This window comes from Euprymna scolopes, chromosome 30 (assembly GCF_053919585.1).
Source record: "Euprymna scolopes isolate OS-2025 chromosome 30, ASM5391958v1, whole genome shotgun sequence".
NCBI classification, from domain to species: Eukaryota; Metazoa; Mollusca; class Cephalopoda; order Sepiida; family Sepiolidae; genus Euprymna; species Euprymna scolopes.
Window position 1 is genome coordinate 81586016 of NC_136511.1, and position 25678 is coordinate 81611693.

General features: G+C 31.8%; 1 protein-coding gene across 2 annotated transcripts in view; it reads right to left on the bottom strand.

Moving 5' to 3' along the window:
• LOC145254854 (protein crumbs-like) overlaps positions 1 to 25678 on the bottom strand; it is a 402139-nt gene that overhangs the window by 30164 nt on the left and 346297 nt on the right. For both annotated transcript variants that reach the window (XM_080113704.1, XM_080113705.1), the window contains 5 exons: positions 17543 to 17620; positions 17295 to 17448; positions 16391 to 16504; positions 7929 to 8060; positions 1025 to 1132 (listed from right to left, as the gene is read on the bottom strand). In XM_080113704.1, coding sequence (XP_079969830.1) covers positions 1025 to 1132; positions 7929 to 8060; positions 16391 to 16504; positions 17295 to 17448; positions 17543 to 17620 — 586 coding nt within the window. The remainder of the gene's footprint in view (positions 1 to 1024; positions 1133 to 7928; positions 8061 to 16390; positions 16505 to 17294; positions 17449 to 17542; positions 17621 to 25678) is intronic.

The window sequence follows — 25678 nt, forward strand, 5'->3', positions numbered from 1 at the left end:
AGGACAGTGAAACCTAATGCATTAAATTCTAAAATTGCATCTTACACACTTTTTTGTCATAATTTGTATCACGCTCTTCACCCCCGAATTACATTAACCCCCCTCTTTCAAGGATTATTTTGTTACAAGCATCTTCAGATGCTTACTTTATTTTGCAAAAATGAATCACCTTCCTTCCACATACAAGACTTGTTATTACCAAATAGTCACCCATCTGGTACAAGCCAGATCTAATTTAGCTTAACTTTATTGATATAGTGAGAATTGGTGTTAGAACATAATTATGTTGTGTTAGGCATGGTTGACAATCTTTGTGAAAAGGGCACAAAAAAGATACAGAGATAGAAATAATTTCCCATGATGCATTGTTGTAGCTCATTTGGGTTCTCCATGTGCAGACAGAATTGCTTTTTCAAAAGTGATTGTCAACTTATGTGAAGGCACAGAGCTAATTGACATTGATCTTTTAAACCAATGCATTTTAGGTGAAAACATTACACACTTACATGTCATAGCAAAATTAACAAATTCCAAAAATTACAAAAAATGATTCACTAGAAAAATGATTCCAAGTAAAAATAGAATTTATCGAATTATTGAGATTTATTGTAGGTTTTAATGTGGAAAACTTGTGCAACAATTCTATATGATAAGCAAGGGAGATAACCCTTGACTTAAATTAAGAGTCCACCATCTATAAACACACTATGTGAGAATGTAATTGTGGCAGATTTTTTTTTTTATTATTTAAAATACTTCTAGCACATCATCTACTGGATAATTTTTCATAATTTATTTTAATTCATACGAACTCCGTAATCACATATATGTAATGTTTTTATACTAAATGTGTTGCTTTAAAAGACCACTATTGTAAACAAGTACTAAAAGCACTAAAAACACAGATGAAATAATTTCCCATGATGCATCTTTGTGGCCCATTTGGGTTCTCCATGTATGGACAGGGCTACTTTTTAAAAGCTGTGAAGATGACACTTAAAAGAAAGAAATGTCCAAAATTTACCTGATGTACAATGACATGTGTATGTTTGGGCTGTATAATTCTGGGTACACAATGCGCCATTCTTACAAGGCATGTCAGTACAGAGGCCTTTGAACTGACAGTAGGAGCCTATTAGAAAAAAAAAATACATAATCAAATATCATCCAGATCTAAACAATTGTAAAGACAGTGAATAAAAAGTAAAAACAAAAATGAAAACGAGCGTAAATTTTTACCATCATAAAGTACACCTTCAAAATATTAAATTCTACTTTTTAGGGATGATTACATGTAAACAGCCTGAATATATATATATATATATATATATATATATCCGCAGAGAAAGAATTTAAAATAAAATATTTTAGATTTTAGAGTAGAAGATCCTATATAAATTTAACATAAAACGATTTGTTTGGTTGTTTATGGCATATTAACACTTTTTTTTTTTTTTTTTTTAAGTAATTTAATGCCGAATCCAATAATTTTGGAGAAAGTTTTTATATTTCAAATATCTATTCATGGTGTTTGGTTTGGTTGTTTTGTAGAAAAAAAAAATTGTTCTGTTTTTGACATTGCAGAATATGATTGAGCTTTGCAAAGGGGAAAAAAATAAAATAACATCATCAATGTCTGGTGCATTTTAGGTTAGGAAGCCAGTATCTTCAGCAACCTGATCTGGTAGCACTTCCTGGCCAGTTAGTGGTAAATATATGCGCATCATATAATTTTTTTTTTCTTTAAAAATAAATCAAAACATGTAAATAAAGGGGTGAGAGGATGTTTTTGTAAACTTGAGTTTGTTTTTTTTTTTTGTTTGGAGGGAGCGGTGGGTGATGTATAGATATACCTAACCTAATCTTAAAAAAGACAAACATGGTGTAATCGAAAGTGAAGATCATTTGCTTGTGTTTGTTTTTCTCTATATGAAAAATTACATCTATATATTAATACGACAGCATGGGTGTTATTTTCTGCGTCACACTTACATCCGGGGTCGTTAAATTGTCATGTACTTCCATTTCTTGTCATAAATAATTTTATCAAGAATTCTTCATAAGTTTTGGTTCCGATTATGGCTGAAGGAACTCATGCCAACATCAGTATATTACATTTGAACGAGTCCCCTGTGGAATTTCCACAGGTCCCGCTAGTTTACCATTAACTCTTTCAGGAACTGAGAGCCTATTTTACCTTAAATTTATTTATACATATATACATAAACATGTAAAAATAAAAAACAAAAATGGAGGGAGGGATTTTTTTATTTTTGTTAGCTAAAAACTTTGGTACTTGTTTAGTTTAATCAAGACATTAAAAAAAAACAAATGAAAATATTGAAAAAAAAATTATATTGTACATATCCGTTATGGAATAAAGTTTTCACAAAAAAAAAAAAAAAAAAAAATCAAATTTTAATGAAATCTATCATATCGCGACCATCTTGCCTCCTTCGCGGATGAGATTTGTGCCACAAAGTGTGGAATTGGTGATAAAGTTTTTCTCACGTCATATAACAACTGTTCCAACTATCATTTTCTTATCTACACTCTCCTGTTATATTCGCATATCCCTGTATATTTACATGATAAACCAGAAAAGCAGCAGCAGCTGCGACAGCGTCAATAATGGTGACGCTGAGAAAAATCCGTTCGTCGACGCAATGCACATGAGCTCACTAGATTCACACAGCAACTCCAAAGCACATTTATTTCATATACACACATCAATAGAATAGCTCGCACATCGCTTCAACCAAGAAAACCGTCAGATAAGGCTGCACAGCAAAAGAAAAAGCCAAAATATAAAACACAAGCACCGCAGTAAACGCAACTCAGGGAGCATATTAACACAAATAAGTATTACACAAAACATTGCAACAATTCAACACTGACTAGGTTACATTCACAACTTTTTCAGCTTTAAATTGATATAACACATGCATACATACACCAATTCCCCACAACGCATTAAGACACAATAAACAAACAATTAAAATAGCAAAATATAAGCTAATTATCAATTTGCCCTTTGTCTTCAACTACGTCCGTGACACCACTATAAAAACAGTAGCCATCGTGACAAAAGGTTAGTCGCCCAGAGTCACCGAAAATCTACAGCATGGGATAATTATTGGCTCCGTCAGATTCCTTCCCAACGTTAAATCCACTCTTGCGTGCACTGCATCATCCTTACGAACTTTCAACACTTTGTTTTTTTTTTTACTTTCTCATTAAGTTTAATTTTTTTTAATTGAGAAATCAATCATTTAAAATTTAAATACATATTGTTAGTCCGGTTCCTTCTCGCCACCATACGCTTATTCATAATATAACAGCAGCATCAAGTAGCCCTGCTAGACCGTAACAAAAAATACTTATTTTTTCTTATTCTTTTTTTTTTACTAAAACTTACAATAGTACGTTTGTACACAATAAAAAGTTTGATTATAAAATTTTTTTACTTTAAACAAAAAAATAATTAACAAAAGACAAAATGGAAAAAAGATAAAACTGAAAAGAACAGAGAAACTCCATAAAATAAGTGAAAAAACTAAAATATTTATCTAGGTATTTTTTCTGCCCATGTTTCAAAATAATCTTGTCAAATTTTGACAAACTGTGATTAGAGTTATATCCCCTGGCGCTCCTTCCCCACCTGCCTCCTCATCTGCGAAACAGGAAAGATGGCCACGATACGATAGATCTCATTAAAATGTGATTTTCCTCTAAGAAAAAAAACTCACATTAAGTTAAATTTTTGTATGAGAATTGAATTCCATAACAGTACGTAAAATATATTTTTTTGTCAATATTTTCATTTCTTAATGTCTTGATTAAACTAAACAAGTACCAAAGGTTTAATAGTTTTTATTTATTTATTTATTTAAGGAGATAATCCTAAAAAGGAAGCAGTGTACACAAAAGTGAAGTGTAGTTTTTTGTTGTTTTTATTTATTTTTCTAAAACTGTTGCAAAAGTTGATTGAAAAAATATTTTTGATAGAAATATTTAAAAACAAAGTAAAAATACATTCGTTACATTTACCACTAACTGGTCAGGAAGTAAGGATTCATTTTACATTAAATTTATACAGTAAAGTGTACCCTGCTTTTAAAATTTAAAAAAGTTAATTTTTTTTCAACTTTTTAAATAAATAAGTTTTTTTTTAGAAAAACAATTAGAAAACTTTAAAACTGTATTAAAAAGAGAAAAATAAAACATGATTTATAATGAAACTGAACTTATTCAATCTTCATTAAAAAAAGAAGAACAAGAATTTGAATGGAAAAGTTGTGCTGTTTCTATGTCAGAAGCAAATCAACATTTTATCCTAGGCCAAAAACAAAATAAAAAAAACATTTAAAACACATTGTGGATACACAAATAAGAGGAATACAAAGGTGAAAGGTTGCATTCATTTATATCCAGTGCAATTGCAATAGAACAAAAAACGTGACAGCAGCAAAAAATGACGTGACAACACAAATTTGATACATAAAAAGGGTTTTTTGTTAAAGGAGTTTTTAAGATAACTACCCATTGGGTCACAACCATTATTTGTTCCACATTAATTTTATCATTCTTGTATAACAATAGTAAATCCTTTGATTTCAATATTATCCTTATGGATAATCCCTGATGGATGAAACACAACCCACATTTTTTTCTCGCGGATCCACATGATGACTGCCTTTGAAAATGAAAACCAATTAGGCCATCCACTTGAAGTTGATGCAAAACACTTAGCAACATCACTTACAATAAAACCCTACTGCATCAGAAGATAAGTTGATGATAAAGTTTTTCTCACATCATACAACAATTGTTCCAATTTTCTTATCTATATCCTCCTGGGCAGCATCAAGTTGCCCTGCTAGACTTAAAAAAAAAAAAAAAAAATATATTTTTTCTTTTTGTTACTAAAACTTAAAATAGTACATCTGTACACAACAACAAGTCTGAATATTATAAAATTAAAATAGTTGTTGAGAACTGTGCCACAAAGTGTGGAAATTTCTTTGGTGTTTGCACAATATAATGAAATTTTGAACAAATGCATTTCAGGTCAAAACACATTCACATGCTTACATGTCATGTCGAAATTAGTATAAATTCCCAAAATTTATAAAAAGAAAAAGGATTTGCACAACAAACTTCTTAAAACTTGAAAAGTTTCTAAAGTATTTTATAACATGTTAGGATATCAAGCAAGTAGAGTTGCAAGGTTGGTTGGTTGTTTTATGGCATATCAACCTTTTTCAGGTTATTTAATGCTGAATCTAGTTATTTTGAGGAATGATTTTAATGGAGTATATATATATTTTTTTTTTTAAAGTCAGATTCTATTTAACCCATAGTTGGGACCCTAACAGGTACTACCACTCCGGGTCAGAGTGGACCTGGAGCAATGGCAATTAAAGAGTGGCTCCACACTCCCCAAGGCCCGCAAGGTGGGGCCTCACCATCGGATATAGTTTTAGGTCATATCCAGGACCAGGAGTTGCAGGGAGAGAACCATGAAGCAGTTAAGACTTTTTGCTATCTTGGTAATGTGTCTGGTAAGAGGTAGTTACTGAGATGCAACAACTGCCAGAATTCACTATGCACAGAAGAAATTTAGAGATCTTCTCACAATTATTTGCCATTTCGTTACACTTATGCTTACAACACCTGTGTTAGAAACGTTCTCCTGTATATCAGTGAGACTTGGCTGTTACAACTGAGGACATTACCAGACTAACTTGCAGCATCATGCAATGATACAATGAATATGTTCCTCAAAACTTTCTGATAGAATGTTTTCCTATGAGTGGAAATTCAGTAGATGAGACCCACTGCATGGCAGTTGATGTGTGGCCAAGAAGAATCATAACTTTGTCCCTTGATTCTGTCCAAGAGGTCAACTTGGGAAAAGATAGAGTGATAACAAAAGCAGGACCTGAAATATCATACGTTAACAGAAGCATTAGCAATGGATCAAATCAAGTGGAGAGATGCCATTTGACAACGTGCAGCAGTAGTGGAAGTAGTTCTCATTTGGGTCATTGTCACAGTTAATATCTCTAATTCATTCTCATTCACTTTGTTATGTAATTTTTTTTTTCCTAATATGGTAATATTTTTTGTTAGAATTAAATATAAATTTTATATCTTCCAATGTGAGTGTGTAGCCAAGTTAAAGGATTTTTTTTTCTTTTTGCATAATAATCAAAGTGGACATGAGCATTTTGTGCTGGGTAAACAAATTGGGTTGGTGAAGGGTTAATACCTTCGTAATATTTTGGACAGAGACAGAACCATTCATTCCCCGTCACAAAACATGTGCTATTGAAGGCACACTTGACGTTGTCACAGTTAGGAATGTCACAATTCTTCCCCTCATAACCACTATCTGGACCGCAGTCACAAAAGTAACTGCCAGGGAGATTGTCACATGATGCATTATGTTTACATGGGTTGCTATCTGGATCTTCACATTCATTTATGTCATCTGCACACAAGTAGCCTAGTAGAAAGAAACAGTTAGAAAGATGAGAAAAGATGGTGGGAATACTTGGGATATCATTTAGATTATAAAAATATAAAATAAAGAACAGTAAACAGAAAAAGAAAAGAAAAGGATAAGAAAAAAATGAAGGGAAAAAGAAAAAAGAAAAAAATAGAGAAAAGATAAAAGATGCAAGTAAAAAAATGAAAAAGAAAAACAAAGAAAAAGGAAAATAAAAATCAAATAAAAGGAAAAGGAGAAAGAAAAGAGGAAAATGAAAAATAAAAAATTGAATAAATAGAGAAAAAGAGGACGCAAGAGAAAAAAGAAAACAAAAAGGAAAGATGAAGGAAAAAAGATGAGGAAAAAATAATAAAAAGATTTTAAAAAGATCAAGAGACAAAAATAAAAAGAAAAAAAGAAAAAATTTTAAAAAAATATATAACTTTCCAATCTTTAATTTCAAGTTGAATTGAAAACATTGTTAAAAGGTAAGATTGTTAAAGCGGTATCATAAATAAATAATAAAATTGTGAACTGCTGTTGCAAGAATGCAAAGTAATTTGCAACAATTATCACAAGAAACAAATACGACTGGAAATCTGGGGAGATTTATCACTCAAATTTCAAAGAACACCATCTCTATTGACGTTTCGGAATTTTTGAGATGAGGATTGGTTATTTGTATTATTATTCATCGGACTACTGTTCTCATCTTGAGTGTGATTTTCACGTTTCAGTCGATATAACCTCCATCCAAATTCCCGAGTTCGACAGAAACATTCCAGAGTTCGACAAGATACACCTAAAGAAGGTCGAGGTTATATCGACTGAAATGTTGTGAAAATCACACTTAAGATGAGAACAGTAGTCCGATGATAATGATACAAAACACCATCTCTATTGTTGCCAGTAAGCGATTACTGGAGTGTTTGTCCACAGTTTCCCTATATTAAACAATGAAAATACAGAAAAATGTTTATGATGTACGTAGCTATCATGGATCAAAAACATCATATTCCAAAAATCATATAAATTTATCAAATAGTCATTTATATGTATATTAATTTTTTTTTTTTTAAACAATTTTTAGTGATTAACAGTAAATCATAGCCATTATAAGACTCATTTTGATCTCCATTTCTGGAGAGGATGTCAAAGGTAATATGCTATATTTATTCAAAATGGCGGAGCGAGACACTCCATCCTTGCTTCCTCATAAATTTTGATTTTCTTAGTTAAAATAAAAAAACTACTTGAGATAAAGTTATGATTTTCAGAATATAACATTTTTGGTCCATGACATTTACCTTACATCAAAGATTCTTCAGTATTTTGGGTTTTTTTATTATCAGAGAAATTCTAGACAAGCAACATTACTGGTAATGACTCTTTGAAGCACTGTTAGTAAGTAAATAATTTAATTTTTATTCACCTCCATATCCCGTCCCACTGCAATTGCAATTAAATGAGCCAGGCAAGTTTGTACAAACTCCATTATTAAGGCACCATCCTGTTCGGTTTTTACATTCGTCAATGTCTTCTTTGCAAGTGTTGCCTTTCCAGCCTGCAAAAAGAAGCAACAAAAACAATATGGAAATAGAGCAAAATATGAATCAAATTATATGCATGTGTGCAATTTTCACTCGATTATAAACTCCTCATTGTGTAAGTAAGTATTCTGGAGTATCCAGTTCTTTGATTGACCACATCTTTGTATTCATTAAAAGCTATGATGTAAAGAGTTCAAGTTTCTTGCCTTGTGTAACTTTGATAAATATATATGAATGGTACTTCTACACTATCAGAACGAAATTTTGTAGTTGATAAATGGAGTTCTCAGATAAAAACCAATGGTTTCAACTGATTTTTTTTGTCAATTCTAATAAATCATAATGGTAGCTTCCAAATTATGCAGTCAAACTTATCTGAATATTGCAGAATTATTTTAAAAAACAAATTTAATCATGTTAGCAGGTGAAAAATTGCAGCTATCTTGTTTTTATAAAAAAAACATCGAAATGGAAAATTACCTCCCTTTCGAACTCTGCTGTGTCTTACATAAGCAAATACAATCATTTTCTTCAAATTCTATTTTCTTTAATAAATAATTTTCTACCTTATCGATTTTCTAAATTTTTGGATAAATCATCTTAAAAATATGTGTAGAAGTGCCATATGAATTAATTTTCTTAATTTACAAAAAAATAAAAATAAAGTAAAAACTAAGAACAAATATATATTTCTATTATTTATTATATAAAAAGGAACTTTGTCCATCTGTCTGTCCCTTACAGACTTGAAAACTGTTGCATTGATTTTTATGAAATTTCACATAAAGATACTTTATGTTCCTGGTAATGTTCTTAGATATGTTTTATATTGGAATGTCTTCGATAAGTATCGAAAATCAAAATAATCTGATGAAAGAAGAAACCACCGATTTTGACCAAAGTTAACACCTTACACAGCAAAATATCAAAAGTGCATTTGAGAAGCTTTATCACAACACAAGCTGAAGGGCCCGACATATAAAATCAACAGCAGGTTCTTTGATATGACAGGGGTACGTTCAAAATGAATGTTTCTGTTTAGAGCATAATTGAACCATGAAACTTTCGCATTTTAAAACTTAATTCAAGCCATTGAGTATAAAAAATAATTTTATAAAATCAACAGTAAGTTTCTCTACAGTGCAATGTAGACTACACTGTATTGTGGGCAGTCACTGCGGGAAGGCATGTGATGCGTCCTCCCAGTGCATTGCGATGAGTCCAACCAGAGTAAGCAATCAATCGATTTGATTGAAAAATCGGCGAATTTACTTATTTCGGTGACAATAAAATTATGGGCGTGTAAAACATTGCTCATCATTCAATCTTGGGCAAATGTCGGGTCTCAAGGTTAGTTCTGTTCAGAAACAAACAAAGAATGCAAACTTCTAATAAGGTTAAAATGTTTTTATCTTCCTGCAACCATTCGATTGGCTGTAATTTTGGGCTTCCATATAATCGTGTTTGCAAAACTTCCATTTGTTGCGATTTTGCGAAGAATTTATCTTTTAAAGGATTTTTACAATGAATTTATTTAACTTCAAAATTTAGCTGAATTGGTTAGCTCGCCATGAGAACATTTCATAACTTTTTTTTTCACATGTACAAATATTTTTTTCCTTTGAGAAATTAACTTTAGTCTTTAATCTTTCAAATACAATCACAAAGTAGTCAGAAACCTACAAAAAAATTATGATAAATCAACTTTCAAAACTAGGTCTCCCTATCTTTATTTGTCCATTTTTGCCCGTACCTAATATAAATGAATATATATATATATATATATATATACATACATACATATTAGCATTTTAGCCCGGCGTTGCCTGGGTGTTTGGAGGAGTGTGTTGAGCAAAAAAAGAAAAAAAAAAAAAAGAACGGAGAAAAATGTGACGTCTTTGTTGTTATGACCACAGTCAAACCGGAAGTGATGTAGGTTTTAATTAAGGCTAGACAATCAAAAGGAGACGATGATTTTCGAAAATATTGGCGAAAAAAAGCGACCCCCCCTGTAGAAATGTGCCCAGTTGAGGGTGGAGAAATAAGTGTTTTTAGCCAATTTTTCGATATTTGTCGTCTGAAAGGTCGAACTTCAAAACGATACTGATCTAGTAAAAATCTGTCGCCTCTGTCGAAAGTTTTAGGCAGACATGCAAACATACATACATACATTTATATATTGGTAGTTCAAATTTTCGATCCAAACCGATTAAAAAGCTTCGCTTTGTCTGAATACTCTATGTAAAATTTCAAATGTTTAGACCAGAAATTGTCTGAGTAATTTGGTAGAGACCGAAGCAGTCAAATTTTTTTAAAATTTGATCCCTATTCTGACCCCTGAACATTTTTGGGCTCAAATCAAGTTAGATTCATGTCCAAAGAACCTATATCCAAAATTTCAAGTGTTTAGACCCAAAATTGGTGGAGGAGTTTGGTAGAGTTTTCAAAGGTAAAAATGTTGAACTGTGACCTCTTAACAGCCAAATTTCTGGCCGAAAACCGATTACAAAGATCAGAATCAAGGGGAAAACTGCGACTACAATTGACGGTAATGCTGAAAACCGCTGAAATCTTAAGGAAATCCTCGAATGCAGAAACCCATATGAACTGCAAACACGAATCAGCCATATGGAAACTACAACTGAAGTAAAACAAAAAGATTAAAAGGAAAATGACATGGAACCAATAAAACTGCAACTGCAAAATTCGATTGATTCCACACCAAATAGTCATGAGGAGTCAAGGAGGATGGAAAGACTGAAGAGGAAAAGCACAAACCAGACCCCCACTGTACAAGTGTAAAGAGAATTGGGAACTTGGAAAGGTTTTTGTCACCCAAATTCCAGTGAAGGCCAATGGTTGCTGCCAACAAGAAGTCACTGGTAAGCGGCTGTTTTGATAACACAAAATCGTTTGCAAAGACTATTTAAAGAGGTGAATATACTAGAAATCTGGGGAGACTTGTTGCCACTCAGATCCAGTTTTTATCAGTCAGTAATCTCTGCAGATGGCCTGTGCAAGAACTCATAGCGAGTACAAATAATAACTAGTGGGACCTGTGGAAATTCCACAGGGGACTCATTCATATGTAATATATTGATGTTCGCATTCTGTAGATGTTCAGTGTAAATGGAGACGCTCTGATATTATTGTAGGTTTTTTGTTAAAACTACAAAAATATTTTTCTAAGCTAGCACGAATTCCCGACAAAGCCCGGTCGTAAAGTATGCTTAAACATATTTTAATTCTTGCAGATTTCATATATATTATTATAGAGTTAATGTTCTATCGGTTTTTATATATTGTAAACTTGCGATTTCAAAAATAAAAATAATATATCCATATGACTTGGGTGCATAAGCTTGAATCAAAACCGAAACCAAAACTTAAAAATTCTTGGTAAAAATTATTCATGGCAAGAAATGGAAGAATATAACAATTAAACGACCCGGATGTAAGCATGGCACAGAAAATAACACACATGCTATCATATTAATATATAGATGATGATATATTTATGATTTTTAGTTATGCTTGTTTCATTTTATTTCAGTCTAAGTTCTCAGAAATCAAGAGTACCCTCTTGTTGGAGCCAACACTTGATCTTTATACAAGATACATAGACATCTGAATATTCCATTAAAGTTTTCATTTACTTCACACACTGAGCTAGTAACAAAGTTGGAAACATAATTTCTCTCTCCCCAACCGACCATTTAAATATGTTATAGTACATCTTTCAATTTGGTCTTACTAGATTCCCGGACAAGAATTCAAGTCTGGTGGAGTATCCATCTTAGTGCTGTTACTTGAGGTAACATCGCTTGTAGAAGGTGCACCATTCCTTGTAAAAAAAAAAAGCCAGTGTGTTAATCATATCAAGATCTTATTTGGGCCTTTGAATACCATGTGATTTTGAATATTTAGTCAGAGTTTACTTGTAGGGAAAAGTATAATCATGTCAGGTTGGCCTGACAAACCTCATGCACAAAGAAACCTTAAACACTCAAAGATAGCGTCTAATAGATATTCAAGTGATATCCAGTTATGCATATATGTCACAATTTATGAATTCTCAAATATCAAAGTAGAATAAATAGTAGTATGTGTTGAGACCCAGAGGACCCTAATTATATCTGACTTGCTTCAGTCTAGAAAGATTTCTTTGGCTAAGGAGTGAACAGTTACTACACTTTGCATTATTTATTTGCCAAACGAATATAATACAATTTAAGCAAATTATGGAGTCCAAGTTCATTCTCTGTCTATCTACTACATCACAGGAGTTTGCGCAAGGACACTTGTAGAAGAGTGGATAAAGTATTTGGTAAAATTTAATTGTAAAAATTTCACTTCTGGAGGTTGAAGGTTCAATCTTCAGTGCAAGCAACACTCAAATGATAATTGAGAATTACTTAGGACTTCTACTCAGAATGAGAGCATGCTATCTTCATGGATTAAATAAAGGATTCTGTTCAAAATTCTGTGCACATTCCAGAGTGTGACAGAACGATTCCAGAGTTCAACAAGATACACCTGAAGAAGTTCGGAGGTTACATCAACTGAAACATTAAAATAACAATCAGTAATCCGAAGAATCCAAAAAATACATATTAATATTTAATTAAAAATATTATAGTTATAAAGCCACTTTAAGAAATTGAAGTTGAGCCCTATTTCGTGGATTAAGAAAAATCAATTAGCAAATGCACTTCCTGTTGTTGAATCCTCTGACTGCTGATTATGACAGCCCACTGGCACGGCTTCATAAGATGTTTATTGTCGATTGCAGAGAGAAAAAGGATTAGTCTGTAAAGCCATGGTTGACTTTGTTAATTAAGTTCAAATCTACCGACCAGCAACAATTATCACTTCTTACACTGATGGTGTATAAAAAATTATTATTTATTTTAAAATATTATAGTTATAATCTCATTGGGATAAAACAAAAAGTAGGACCAGAACCAGATTTATTAAAAATCTCTTTAATAAAAAAAAAAAAATAAATAAACTTCTGAGTGTTTTCCGGTTTATTTAGAACTAAAAACGAGTAAGTCAATCTCTAGATGAGGGTGGGACTTAAATGGAAGAAAATGAAAGAAAGGTGAAGTTTTGAAGTGGATGCTGTCCTTCGAAGATAAGAAACTATTGAAAAAGTCAAAATGAAGTAGGGAGTTGGCATCTTGGAGAAATTCTTTTATATAAAAAAAAAAAAAAAAAAAAGACAGCACTTATTCAATCAACTTGACTGAGCAGGCTCCAACAGAGCCAATAATCATGGACACTATGCTCAGACTGGTGGGGGTGGGGGTCATACTCCTACTTAACGTTGTTTTGTATGCACAAGCTGTCAATTTATACCTATTTTTTTTTTCTGGGATGAGGCTATTTGAATCCTAGGATTTGATTCATTTACCTGCCTCCCACGGCATCAAGATTGGACACAAGGTCAATCTATGATGCGAATCCAGCTCCACAAAATGAGGTACTCTATTTGGGTTACAAAAATACTGTGGGCAGTCCCATATATATTCGCTCACAGATGACAGGCAATAAAAATAATCCTCCTTCCCTGTGAAACAAGGAGGCAATGTCCAAAATGATGATCTGTCAAGGCAAAACAGTTACAACACTATGATCCATCTGGAGCATAAGAAAAAATGTGTTATGAAAATATATAGCAATTTCATAACTTATTGATTAGCTCTATTCATGTATTGTGCACTATCACAGTAAATGCTCAAATGTTAAATATATTTTTTTATAACATTTTACATGGAAAAATGAAATAATATCTCGTCCATAATCCAGCCATATTAAAAAAACAAAAATAAAATAAAATACCACACTCCAAAAATTACATAAATTAATCAAATTTAATTTTCATAAAGAAAATAATTTTTAAGCAATTAATGGGAATTCGTAAGCATTACAACAAATCTTCTTACATTATTGTTGAGTTATCCCTTTGTTTAGTTTTGTTTTTTATTTTCGTTTTTTTTTAGATTGTTTTCAAAATGACGGACAAAAGAGCCACTATTCTGCTACTCATAAAATTTGATTTTTTTTTTTTATTTAAAGATAAAACTACTTGATCAATTCATGTGGTTTTTGGGATATGATATTTTCGTTTGTTTTCAATCTTTATATATATTAGTGATAGGACAATTCCAAGAGTTTTCCTTATTTCAATGCTATTACAGTTTCCTTACTAAATTCTCGATTCCAATATAATTACTGATTCTGATTCTTTATAAATATTTAAATATTTAATTATAGCATTGTTAATTTTCAAAGATTACCGTAAAAACATTAAATATGCAGATATTTTCCTAAATGTAAAAATGCACTGATCTATCGATTTTAGTTTAAAATCAATAAATATTTATTATTTTATCATTATTACCAGCGATGGAAGATTTTGCTTTAAACAAAATCAATTAAAAAAAGACAAAAACGACCATTTTGGCATCGGAAAGTAGGCACAAATTTTTCCGATTTCTCAAAATCTTGCGATTTTTTCTGATTAATCGTCCCAACACACACACACACAGTGGCAACCTTGGTTGAAGTGAGTTTTGTGGAATGATGGAGGTCTGAACAGAGCTGAAAGGGAGAAACAGACCAAATATGAAGGTCTCATGTATGATATGAAAAGAAACTGGAATCTTGGAGAGATATCAATCATACCAGGTGCCACAGGGCTTATGAAGAAGAACCTGAAGTCCTACCTAACTAATATTCCTGGTGACCCAAGTGCAAAAGAGATCCAGACAATTGCACTTAAGGGAACGACGAGAATATGAAAAAGAGCTCTCGGCTGGTTTCAATAAAACGCAGGGTTTGGCTGCCCCATATCCAACGTTACAATCTTCAAAGGAAGAAAACTTAAGAAAAAAATATATATATCATTGCATTCATATTTTAACTACAAAAACTCTGGAAACCATTAAATAAATGGCAAAATATAATGTTCCCATTTTTTGGATATTTATATCTTTTGAGAATTATTGCAAACTGTTTAGACAGAAAACAATCTAAAACGTTGATTTTCATGTTTTATTTTTTTTTTTTTTAATTTATTAATTTCATAAAAAGCATTCAGTTATGTTAAATTTCACACAAATTTGCATGAAACACATAGCAAAATAAAGGGGAATAACTTAATTGCTAAATGATACTTTTGTAAGGATTACGTCCCCTGAATAAGTTATCCTTTTGCATCGACCTAATATTTATCGTTAAATCGATTTCATTTTATAATTTAAATTCAATTAATCGATAGAGTGTTCACATGCAAGGGAAATAACTACGTTATAAAGTTACACGCATACGCAGACAATTTGGGATGCTGAAAATGGACGCAATGAAAGCAGTTGTTGAGTTGTATCTTTTTTTTTATGAATAATGAACAAAGATCAAATATTATTCGTCAGTGTGGAAGAATTCTTGAACAATGATATAATTTTTATTGCATTTTTTATAAATAGTTTGGCGGGTTTTTTTTATATAATACAAATATATAATAATATAAATAGAACCTAATTTTTATATATATTTTTAATTTTCAGTTTATTAAATGGTGGTTTGCTGTTTTCGTATTTCATTTTATATTCAGTCCGTTTCCGTTTTTACATAAAACTATTCCATTGGTAGAAATTGTCAAATTATTATCATGATGGTCTGTCGAGACAGAACAAATACAACCTTATGATTTTTGTTCAGAAACTTGCAAAAACATTTTCATTTTTATGCATAATGTACCACATTTATATTTCAGCTACAAAAGCTATGAAAACAAAATAACAGGTGAATATAATATTTTTATATAAATATTCACTGAATATTTATATAAATTTTTTCTAAAATTGTTTGGACAGAAAAAAAAAGTCAAAAATGTTCCTATTTATTTTCTTTTGTTAAAAGAGAAAAACAATTTATTAAATTAATTTCATAAAATTATTGTTTGTTTGTTTTTTGTCTTATTTTTTTATTCTACATGAACTTGGACAAAAAACTGCAGAAACCAAGGGAGATAATTGCTAAATACTTTTTTGTAAGCTGTAACTTTTTTACATTTTAAAACGACCTTTTTATAATTGTTGATATTTATTGTCAAGTCACCCACAATGAATCTAGTTCTCAGAACAGATACAACACTCAATTCTCAAATCATTACTTTTGTAGAGAGAAAGCTACTGATGACAATATAAAAAAAACTAACGGCGCTTATTCAGATTGGCACTTTATAACGATAAACAAAAAATGAAGAAAAACATTTATATGGAATGAAAATCGTACATTTTAAAAAATATCACTTTATAACAAATAATTGTGTTCTTACCACTTAAACATTTACAATCAAAATTTCCGACCAAGTCTATGCATGAGGCGTTATTATAACACGGGTGTGATGCACAGTGATCAATTCGCTTCTCACAGTAAATTCCTTCATGATCTGGAAAAGAAACAAAAACAAAACGAAAAATCTAAGACATGTTACATTCTAAATCACCATTAAGAAATCATAATTTAACTTTTTGGAAGTACTCTATTAATTCATATAAAGTTGGGTTCTTCCACTATTATATGATGTGGGTCAAATATTTTTCTTGGAATACCTAGGTTCCATCTGAAGGCGAATGAATTGTATTCAGCAAAACGTCCTCTAAAACATGGACCTTCGATTTTGAGAATACATCAACGAATCTCCAAGAGATAGTGCTTTTTTTCATTATTATTTAATTTACAAATAGTATCAAATTTGGCTCAAACACTGTATATACTACTAAGAAGGATAGAGAGAGTGATGTCAAAGGGAGGGGAGCATAAGATGTGAGAGAAGCAGGTTGAGGAAGAAAAGTTGAAGAAGGCACGTTTAAGTTGAGAGAGAGAGAGACAAAGGTTATAAAAATAGTTAGGTGGAAGAAAAATAAATTCCATAATGGTGAAAATTTGAATATATTTACAATTTTGACGAAAATAACAGATCCCCATTGTACTTATGGTTGTATGAAAATGAAATAATTTTAATAAATTTGCAAAATAATCCACTAAAATCAGACAAATTAATATGTGGATATTTTGTTTGGCACCACTGTAAAAAAAAAAAAAAATAGACAAAAAAATAGCTGAGAAAATTTGACAGCTATTTTGAGAGCCAACTGCTTCAATACATCCTAAAATATTAAGGTTAGGGGAAATAGGATCCCGTATAAGACAACAATACAAAAGGTTCAGGGTCTTACCATTGTCACAGTTGCACTGGAATCCTGTTCTTGCCTTGTTCGCAGAGCAATTACCCCTGTTCTGACAAGTGACATTTTGACAGAAGTCGATTTCTAATTCACATTCTCTGCCCTCAAATCCGGCATCACAAGTGCAATTGACAACCTCGTAATTCTAAAACAGAAAAAGGAGCAATGCAGTAAAGAAAACTGATTGAGCATGGCCACTGACATATTGAAACAATATTCACAGAAAAGTTAATACTTACAATTCCTAAGTTATTGGTGTAGTTGAGTTTTGTACATGTTCCATTCTTGCAACTAAGACTGTCACAAGTCTGATTAACCTGGAAAACAAAAATAAAAAGTCAAGTTAGCTAAATCCAATAAAATTATAAAATGATTTATTAAAACTATAACACTATCATTATAGCAACCACTAATCAGTTAAAACTATTTCAAAAAGGCAGCAACTTTTGTTAATAAAAAGCAATTCCATTATTTAGGAAAAATTTTGCAGCACATTTGATATCCATATTTGAGTCTGACTAACCATTTTGTTGTTTTCCTTTTTCAACATGTTTATTTCAATCTTTTATATAAATTTATTTTTAAAAATAATAAAAAATGCTATAACGGTGACAAATATTTTTATCTGATCCCATCATACAAAAGTTAGCAAATAAAATAATTACCGGATGAATTCATTTCATGAATTTAAAAGAATTTAGAAGGAAAATAGAAAATCCGACAACCCTGTCTTCGATTTATTTACATAAAGAGACATTTTCTGCTTTTTGTTTTGTTTTTGATACTGATTTAAGTGATTTTTTTTCCATTTTTACTGGTCCAGATATTATCTTATGTGAACATTAGTGTGAACACTAGCGAAGGATATTTTTTCTTTCCAGTTATTTTAATGAAGCATGTACATTGGTTTTAAATAAATAAATGAATTAAGGAAATAAATCTGTGAATTACCTCCCTTACATAATTTTCATTAATATTTTTGTTCAATATTTTCTTTTTTCTGTATTAAATTTGAGTGTTTATGTTTCTCACCTACATGTGACTTACACATTTTTATCTTTTTATTATTTTTTCTAAATTTTACTTTTAATGTAAATTGTAAAGAATTGCAGTTAATACCAGGTCGGTACCACTAGTTTATAATATAAATATTCATCAGGTGCACTATTTTTAAAAAGTCTCATACCAAGATCAAATTACTTTGGAAATTTTATTTTACAAAAAGTCCAATTTCCATTTCAGCTCTGATTAACATGGTATCATTGTGTACACTAACTTCTAAGGCTGCTTCTTTCTCCTTATCCCATATCACAATGTCAGGTTTTATAGCTCCGTTTTCTAGGTACGTAGTTGTAGGGATTGCATAGTCATCGTGGATTGTGTACAACTTGAGTATTGTTTATTTTTCTTTTACAATAATATATTGTGAGGTCGGCACTGGACATTCCTGAACAATAAAAATAGTGTTTTTACTTTATTTATAACACTGAAGAAAAAATAATGAAAAGACTATGGAAAAGTAGAAATTGTGAAACTATTTCTCACAAATAACAGATGGTACAATCAGGTTCTTGTTATATCACCAAAGTTAAGTAATGTTGAACCTGGTCAGTACCAGATGAGTAGCCATTTGGGAATACCAGATTCTTTATATAGAAGGACGATGATACCTTCCTGCAAGAACTAGAGTAAAAAAAAAAAACACTAATATTGTCATCCCCGCTGGTCGGGATATACAAGTGACAGGACAGTTTGTGAATTTCACTTCTTACTTCAGAGAAAGGCAGTTCAACCATGTAGGGTGAGTACCATTGCTAAATAATACCGGGTTATAGTATTGTTGTTCAATAAGGCAAAAAAAAAAAAAAACACTAATAAGAATTAAATAAAACACTCAATATTTATGCTTTCCTAAAGTATATTAATTTTTATTTATTGCAGAATATTATTCTCGTCTTTATTAGTTGTTGTTTCACGACGTTTCGGCCAACTATTCCTCTGACCTTTGTCAGGTGGTTCCAGATGAGCATTGTCTGAAGATAGCCATTTCAATCCTAGCCAAAGCCGGTCAGAGGCTTACTTGGCCAAAAACGTGGTGAGACGACAACAACTACGTATGGCAGTGATTGCTGAGAATACAGTTAGATTTGAAGTTCCTATCCATCGCGGTTACCACCTGACGAAGGCCAGAGGAATAGTTGGCCGAAACGTAGTGAAACAACAACTAATAAAGATGAGAATAATAGTCCGCAATAAATAAAAATTAATATAAATAATACTCATCTCAATAATGAATTCCAATTAAAATAATATATATTTCCTAAAGTAGTTCTAAATTAACACATTTCATAATGTGTTAATTTAGTTCTTGAACTTTGGAGATGAGGATTGATTGTACATATTTAGATTATTCAAACTGCTGTTCTCGTTTTGAGCATTATTTTTATCATGTTTTGGTTAATGTAACCTCTGACCTTCAAGTGTATGATGTTGAACGCTGGGAATTTTTCTGTCGAACTTTGGAATCTGCACAGAATTTTGAACAGACCGCTTTATTCCACAGTGTTAGCATGCTCTCAATCTGTCAGCCATGACTGGGTAGAAATTCTATGCAGATTTCCAAGTTCAAAGATTCCCGAGTTCGACAAGATACACCTAAAGAAGGCCAGAGGTGACACTTGAAAATAACATTCAAGATGAGAATAGTAGGCTGAAGTATCCAAATAACACAAACATTCCATAAAGTTGAATAACATCAACACTTAACATTAAAAACAGAAAAATTTACATTTTTGTTATATAGAAGTATGTAGTATGTTATATAAAAAAATAATTTCATGAAAAATTTTATAATCTATATAATAACATCTTTTTGTAAGGTCTAGCATCTAAACTAAAAAAAGCAATTAAATAAGGAACGATAACTCTTATTAACAGTGTAAGATTTATTTCTTAGTTGATTTTCTTTTTTTTGTGTTTAAGAACGTTTCCATGCTAGCAAAATGATGAATTGGATTAATTAGTTTTTACTAACTTGTAGAAAAGTGCATTATTTTATTGTCAATAAGGTGGCACAACAATAAAAAATGAAAATTGGCTAGTTAGAATCAAAGTTTAATTTGTCTGTTTAAATGTTATTTAGATCTGACTTTTAAAACCTGATTTACATAATCTTATCTATATATACATACAAAAAATTCTAATAAACTTAACACTGACAGGGCAAAAAAAGGGGGTGGGGACAGAAATATATTGTAAATTCAATTCTGTGTGATAACCTTGAAAATTGGCTAGTCAGAATCAAAGTTTTATTTGATCCTGACTAGCCAATTGTCCAACTTTTAAAATCTGGCTGACATAATTTTATAGACACACACACACACAAGCTAATAAACATTAAACACATCAAAGGAGACAAAAAAGCCGAAATCTATTGTGAATTCAATTCTGTGTAATGACCTTGAAACAAAGAAGCTTCCCCCGGATTAGTAATCAGTTGGAAAAACAATTAGCTGATCAATATCATATAGGAAATAATTTCTTTAGCTTGTGGGAACCAATGTTAATCTGATAAAACATCTTTTAACGGTTTGATTTTCATCATCTCATCCAGTCAAAATCAGTCTATCAATGCAAAATCTTTCACAACAGGAAAAAAAAAAAAAAAGAGAAAAAAAATATTTTGCTCTTTAATTAAATAGTTGAAGCATTTAAAATTTTAGTTTCTCTTCACATGATAAACTGCTTTTCAACTGAATTGTAATTTTCATATCCCAGCATGTAAAACAGGTATTAAACCGAATATTGTTTAATAATATTGTAATATTTATTTTATAATATTCAATTATTGCTGCCACATCTAGGCTGGTGCATTTACCACTAGTCTCTCCCTCTTGAATAAGGTCCAAAAAAAGGGTCTCCAATCTAATAGGTTACACTTTGTCAACTAGGCTCCAACATCTGCCCCATCACCACTATGTTGCATCCCTGCGCCTGTTTTACAAACTGGCTTAGCAACAAAATCACACCCCTTCATTGTTGAGGTTTCTAAATGTCAAAAAGTTTTCTATGCTAATAGCTTTTTCCTAGAATGGCTAGACTTTGGAATTCCCTTCCTGCTACCCTTACTGTATAGATATACAAAAATTCAAATGGAACATAAACCAACATCTTAATCTTTCTTAGGCATGGTTCTGATTAGTAGCCCCTTACGTCCAAGTGGTAATATGTCTTGTTTTGAGTGAAGGTGAGTAAAATTTTTTAAAATGATGCAAAAATAAAGGTATGTCTGGATAAAAACTACTAGTTTTCTTTTTAGTATATAAAAAAAAATGTGTTTTTGGCTAGGAAATTAATGTGATAGAAATCCATACAGTTAGTTTCATACATTATGCAAACCTTATTCGACTATACATATGCAAGCATGTTCCAGTCAAAGCACTTCAGGTCAGACATTTTTTTTAAGTTCCTTAATTGTACGTTCTTTGTAAAAGCGTTTCTTTTATAAGTTTGTTTTGTTTTACGGCATATCAACCATCTCTGGATTCTTTAATGATGAATAAAGTTGTCAAATACAATTCTAAAGGTAAGATAATCATTTATATTCCTGGACTACATTGCTCTTGGGAAACAGTACTCCTTGAGAATACTCACACCCACACCAGGGAAAAACTGATAATTTCCCCAAACCACAGACCAATAGCGTTTGTTTGGTGTGGTTTAGCTTGTTTTACAGCATACTAACCATTGATGAGTGATTTAACACTGAACATAGTTGTCAAATAGAATTCTATAGATAGGAGAATACATTGCTCATAGAAAGAAATTTCACAGTGAAGGAAATTCTACCAAGAGAGGGAAGCATTACTCTCGAAAGAAACCACTCCAAGAAAAACATTACTCATTGGCATTAATAATCTTTGTTGTTAACGTGAATGGCCTTCAGTCACCATCTCCTAGTATCTATTTGGGGAGAACAATAAATAGATGAAATAAGGTTTTTTTGGGGGGGGGGCGTGTCCGGCCAAGTTGGGTCCTTTGGTTTTCTTATCGAACTCACGGACAGTTTTGATTTGGATCCCAAGAGAGAAGTTTGTGGAAGGAGGGAGAAGAGAAAAAAAAAAACACTGTGAACGAGTCAGATAGCTGTGCCATTTCGTAGCTGAAAAGAAGCAGAATGTGGCAAGCACCTGTTATTACCACTGGTAAGGTATGAAGCTTGCATGAGAGATCGCCCTTGATTGGGCAAATAAGAAACAAAGTAAAACACTTGCACCAACCAAATCACAGCAAACTCCAAATATTGCTAACAGTAGCTTGTCGCCACTTGTAAGTACTACTGCTGCATCTTTTCAAAAGACGCACTTAAAAAATAAACAGCAAAGACAATGTTTCACTTCATTCAATGTTTTTTTTGGGGGGGGGGTCAAGTCCTGTAAAAAGCTTAAGTTCAACTTTTCTCGGGTAAGATTTTACAAGAAATCCAACAATGGGAATTTTTATTTAATGCTTCATTTTCAGGAATTTTATATAAATTCTTGTAAGAGAAGAAATTGTGTTTGAGTATAAAGAATAATGGAGTAAAAATGTTTCATCTTTTATTATTTTTAAAATAATTTAAAAATTTTTCTCTTTCATTTTATTTTTAATTTATAAAGACTAGTTCGTTTCCAGGGCAACACTGGATGCCTGTACTTGTATATAAATTCATATACAAGATACCCATTCAAGGATGCATACAATTAATTTTCCAAACAGAACAATTTTGCACCACTTTTACGTCCCACTGTGAAGATTAAAATCAAGATATAACACTAAACCTTATGTCTATATTCAATATTCCAGTTTTGATCAAAATACGTCAAGTTTTGGATTCTAGAAAATGTCTCAAATTTAAAGTTTAATGGTGTCTTAAGGAATTGAAATCCAGGGAATCTTAACTGATGTCTAATTACCATGAATCAAAATAAACGGCAATCTGAAATATTTGAATTTATAAATGGCGCTTAAAAAAAAAAAACACTTAAAAATACTCCAAAGAAACTGAAATTTGGGGAATATTTATTAATTGATGTCTAAGACTTATTGCTATACTATTGTAACAGAGCACGGATGGCAGCCATATGCAAATGCTGTGACGTGTGCAAAATCTTGTCACGGTAAGAAAAAAAAAGGACCATAAAAAGAAGAGAGAACATATTAGGGAAGATGATCATGTGGGTGATGTCACATGTGGCAAGAGAATGAGAAATATAAAGGTATTTTTCTTAAAACCTGAAACACAACTTGAAGTTCTTTACACTTTCCTATTCATTATCTCTTTTGCACCCGAGTCTACAATGTGTGGACCATGAGTATCTTACACGTTAGCGTGTGTGTACAATACACTATCGCTAAAATTTTTCAAAAATCAAAAAGGTATCAAAATTTTCACAGTGTACTAAATTAAACTGAATACAGCTCATAATTAGACCCCTAAACTTATTAGGTGTTCTAAAATTCATAATGACTGGTTATTAAGTTTAGGAGTGAATGTTCTACATAGAAATATATAAACATACTAAATGATAAAGATAGATATATGAAGGAGGGCAGAAAATACTCTATATGTAGAAGAAAGTGCATGTATTAAAATGAAAGGCCCCGAACGTTTTAAAGCGTGCTGTGTTCCCAGGCCTTAATAAGACTATTTTCGATAACAATGGCATCTTTGAAAAATTTAAAGAATTGCACCAACAATTAATATATCTATATGTCTAGAAATATTACATTAGGAAAGATTTTTACAGGTCGGCTGTTCTTCCTGTTGTCAACCCAGTAAATTAATGGGAACCAGCATTTTTATGAGACATTATCTGTAGGTGATTGTCCACCAAAGCTAAAAAACGCTTCACTTGCCCTTTATATATATATATATATATTTTTAAATAGATAATTTGTTTTTTTTTATATGATGGTTGTGCAATCATCAGTGTAGGAAATGATAATTAAGGCTAGGACAACAGCATATTCTTTTCATTGTTTTAACTCTCGAGTGTGTATCCGTTGATATCTTATATGTTTTTATATAGAGTGATGTGGTTCTTGGTTGTCTAACTGTGTCAGATATATATCTGAGAGTCAAAACAATGAAAAGAATATGCTGTTGTCATAGCCCTAGCGACGATTACTGCTGGGTGGGAAATTCGAACCTAGTCACAAAGCCATCCTTAACTTTGTAGGTTAGCATTCTTTCCTCCAGCCAACCAGTAAATTAATTTGTATACATAAGGAAATTAAGTATTTCTAAATGCCATGTCAACAGGCGTTTACAGTAAATAGTTGGAGAGAGCATTCAATGATTGGCAGTCGAAATATAACTAATATGCAAACTAACTTGTTTTAGCCAGAAACAAGATACAAATATATTAGTGGTTGGACGATTAATAAAAATCAGGAGTGAGAAAAATTGGAAATTTTTGGTGTCAAAATTAGTATCTATTTTAGCAAATTGTTTATCATTAAAACTTTAACTACTCGTCAAACTAAAATGCACAGATTGCTTTCCACAAATGTATTTGTACGTTTGCAAAAATATGCGCTCATATTACATGGGTTTTGTGATAATCAAAATAGTTTGTTTTTGTTTTGTTTTTTTTTTACATAGGCATAACCACATTATCAAGGCGAGAGACCACTCGAGGATAAGGGTTAAGAGTGTACAGTAGTCAATTGGACAATATAGTAATCTTTAGTAATGGAAATTCGGTAAATTTGTTAAGTGGGATGGCACAAGAACTTGTTTACGTTGGACTTGAAGACAACCATATTGTAGTCAGCTGGAAAGCAGGAAAACGGAAGACAATTCCACAGGCGTGCAGTTCTAAGAAAGAAGCTTTGTTCATGGAATCTACGTTTAGGTTTAGGCACAGATAAAGAGTGTATAGAATTATTGATAGCGTTTTCAGCTAGAAGAGTGTTCATTGTGAAAGTTTGGCGAGGGGGACCAGAGATTGAAGCTCAGTCGAACACTTTCCATGAAAATAATGATAAAGCAGAGACAAACTTGCAACATCTATTCTGTGAGATAGAGGTTGCAAGGAAGAGAAAAGGACATCTCCTACGAGGCTATGAAGTCTATTTTGAACTCTATCAAGGCAGGACAAGTCCTTTCTAGCAGCTCCTGCCCAGATGTGGCAACAGTACTCCATCCTTGGATGTGCCTGGCTCTTATATAGATAGAGAATTGCATCAGCAGTGAGATATCTACTGGATCGATAGGACCCCATCATTTTTCCAGCGGCCTTGGCAACAGATTTGATGTACGTGTTCCCTTTAAGTTCAGGAGCAAAGGTCAAGCCCAGAAACTTGTCAAAACTTGAGGCCTCCCCCAAGAC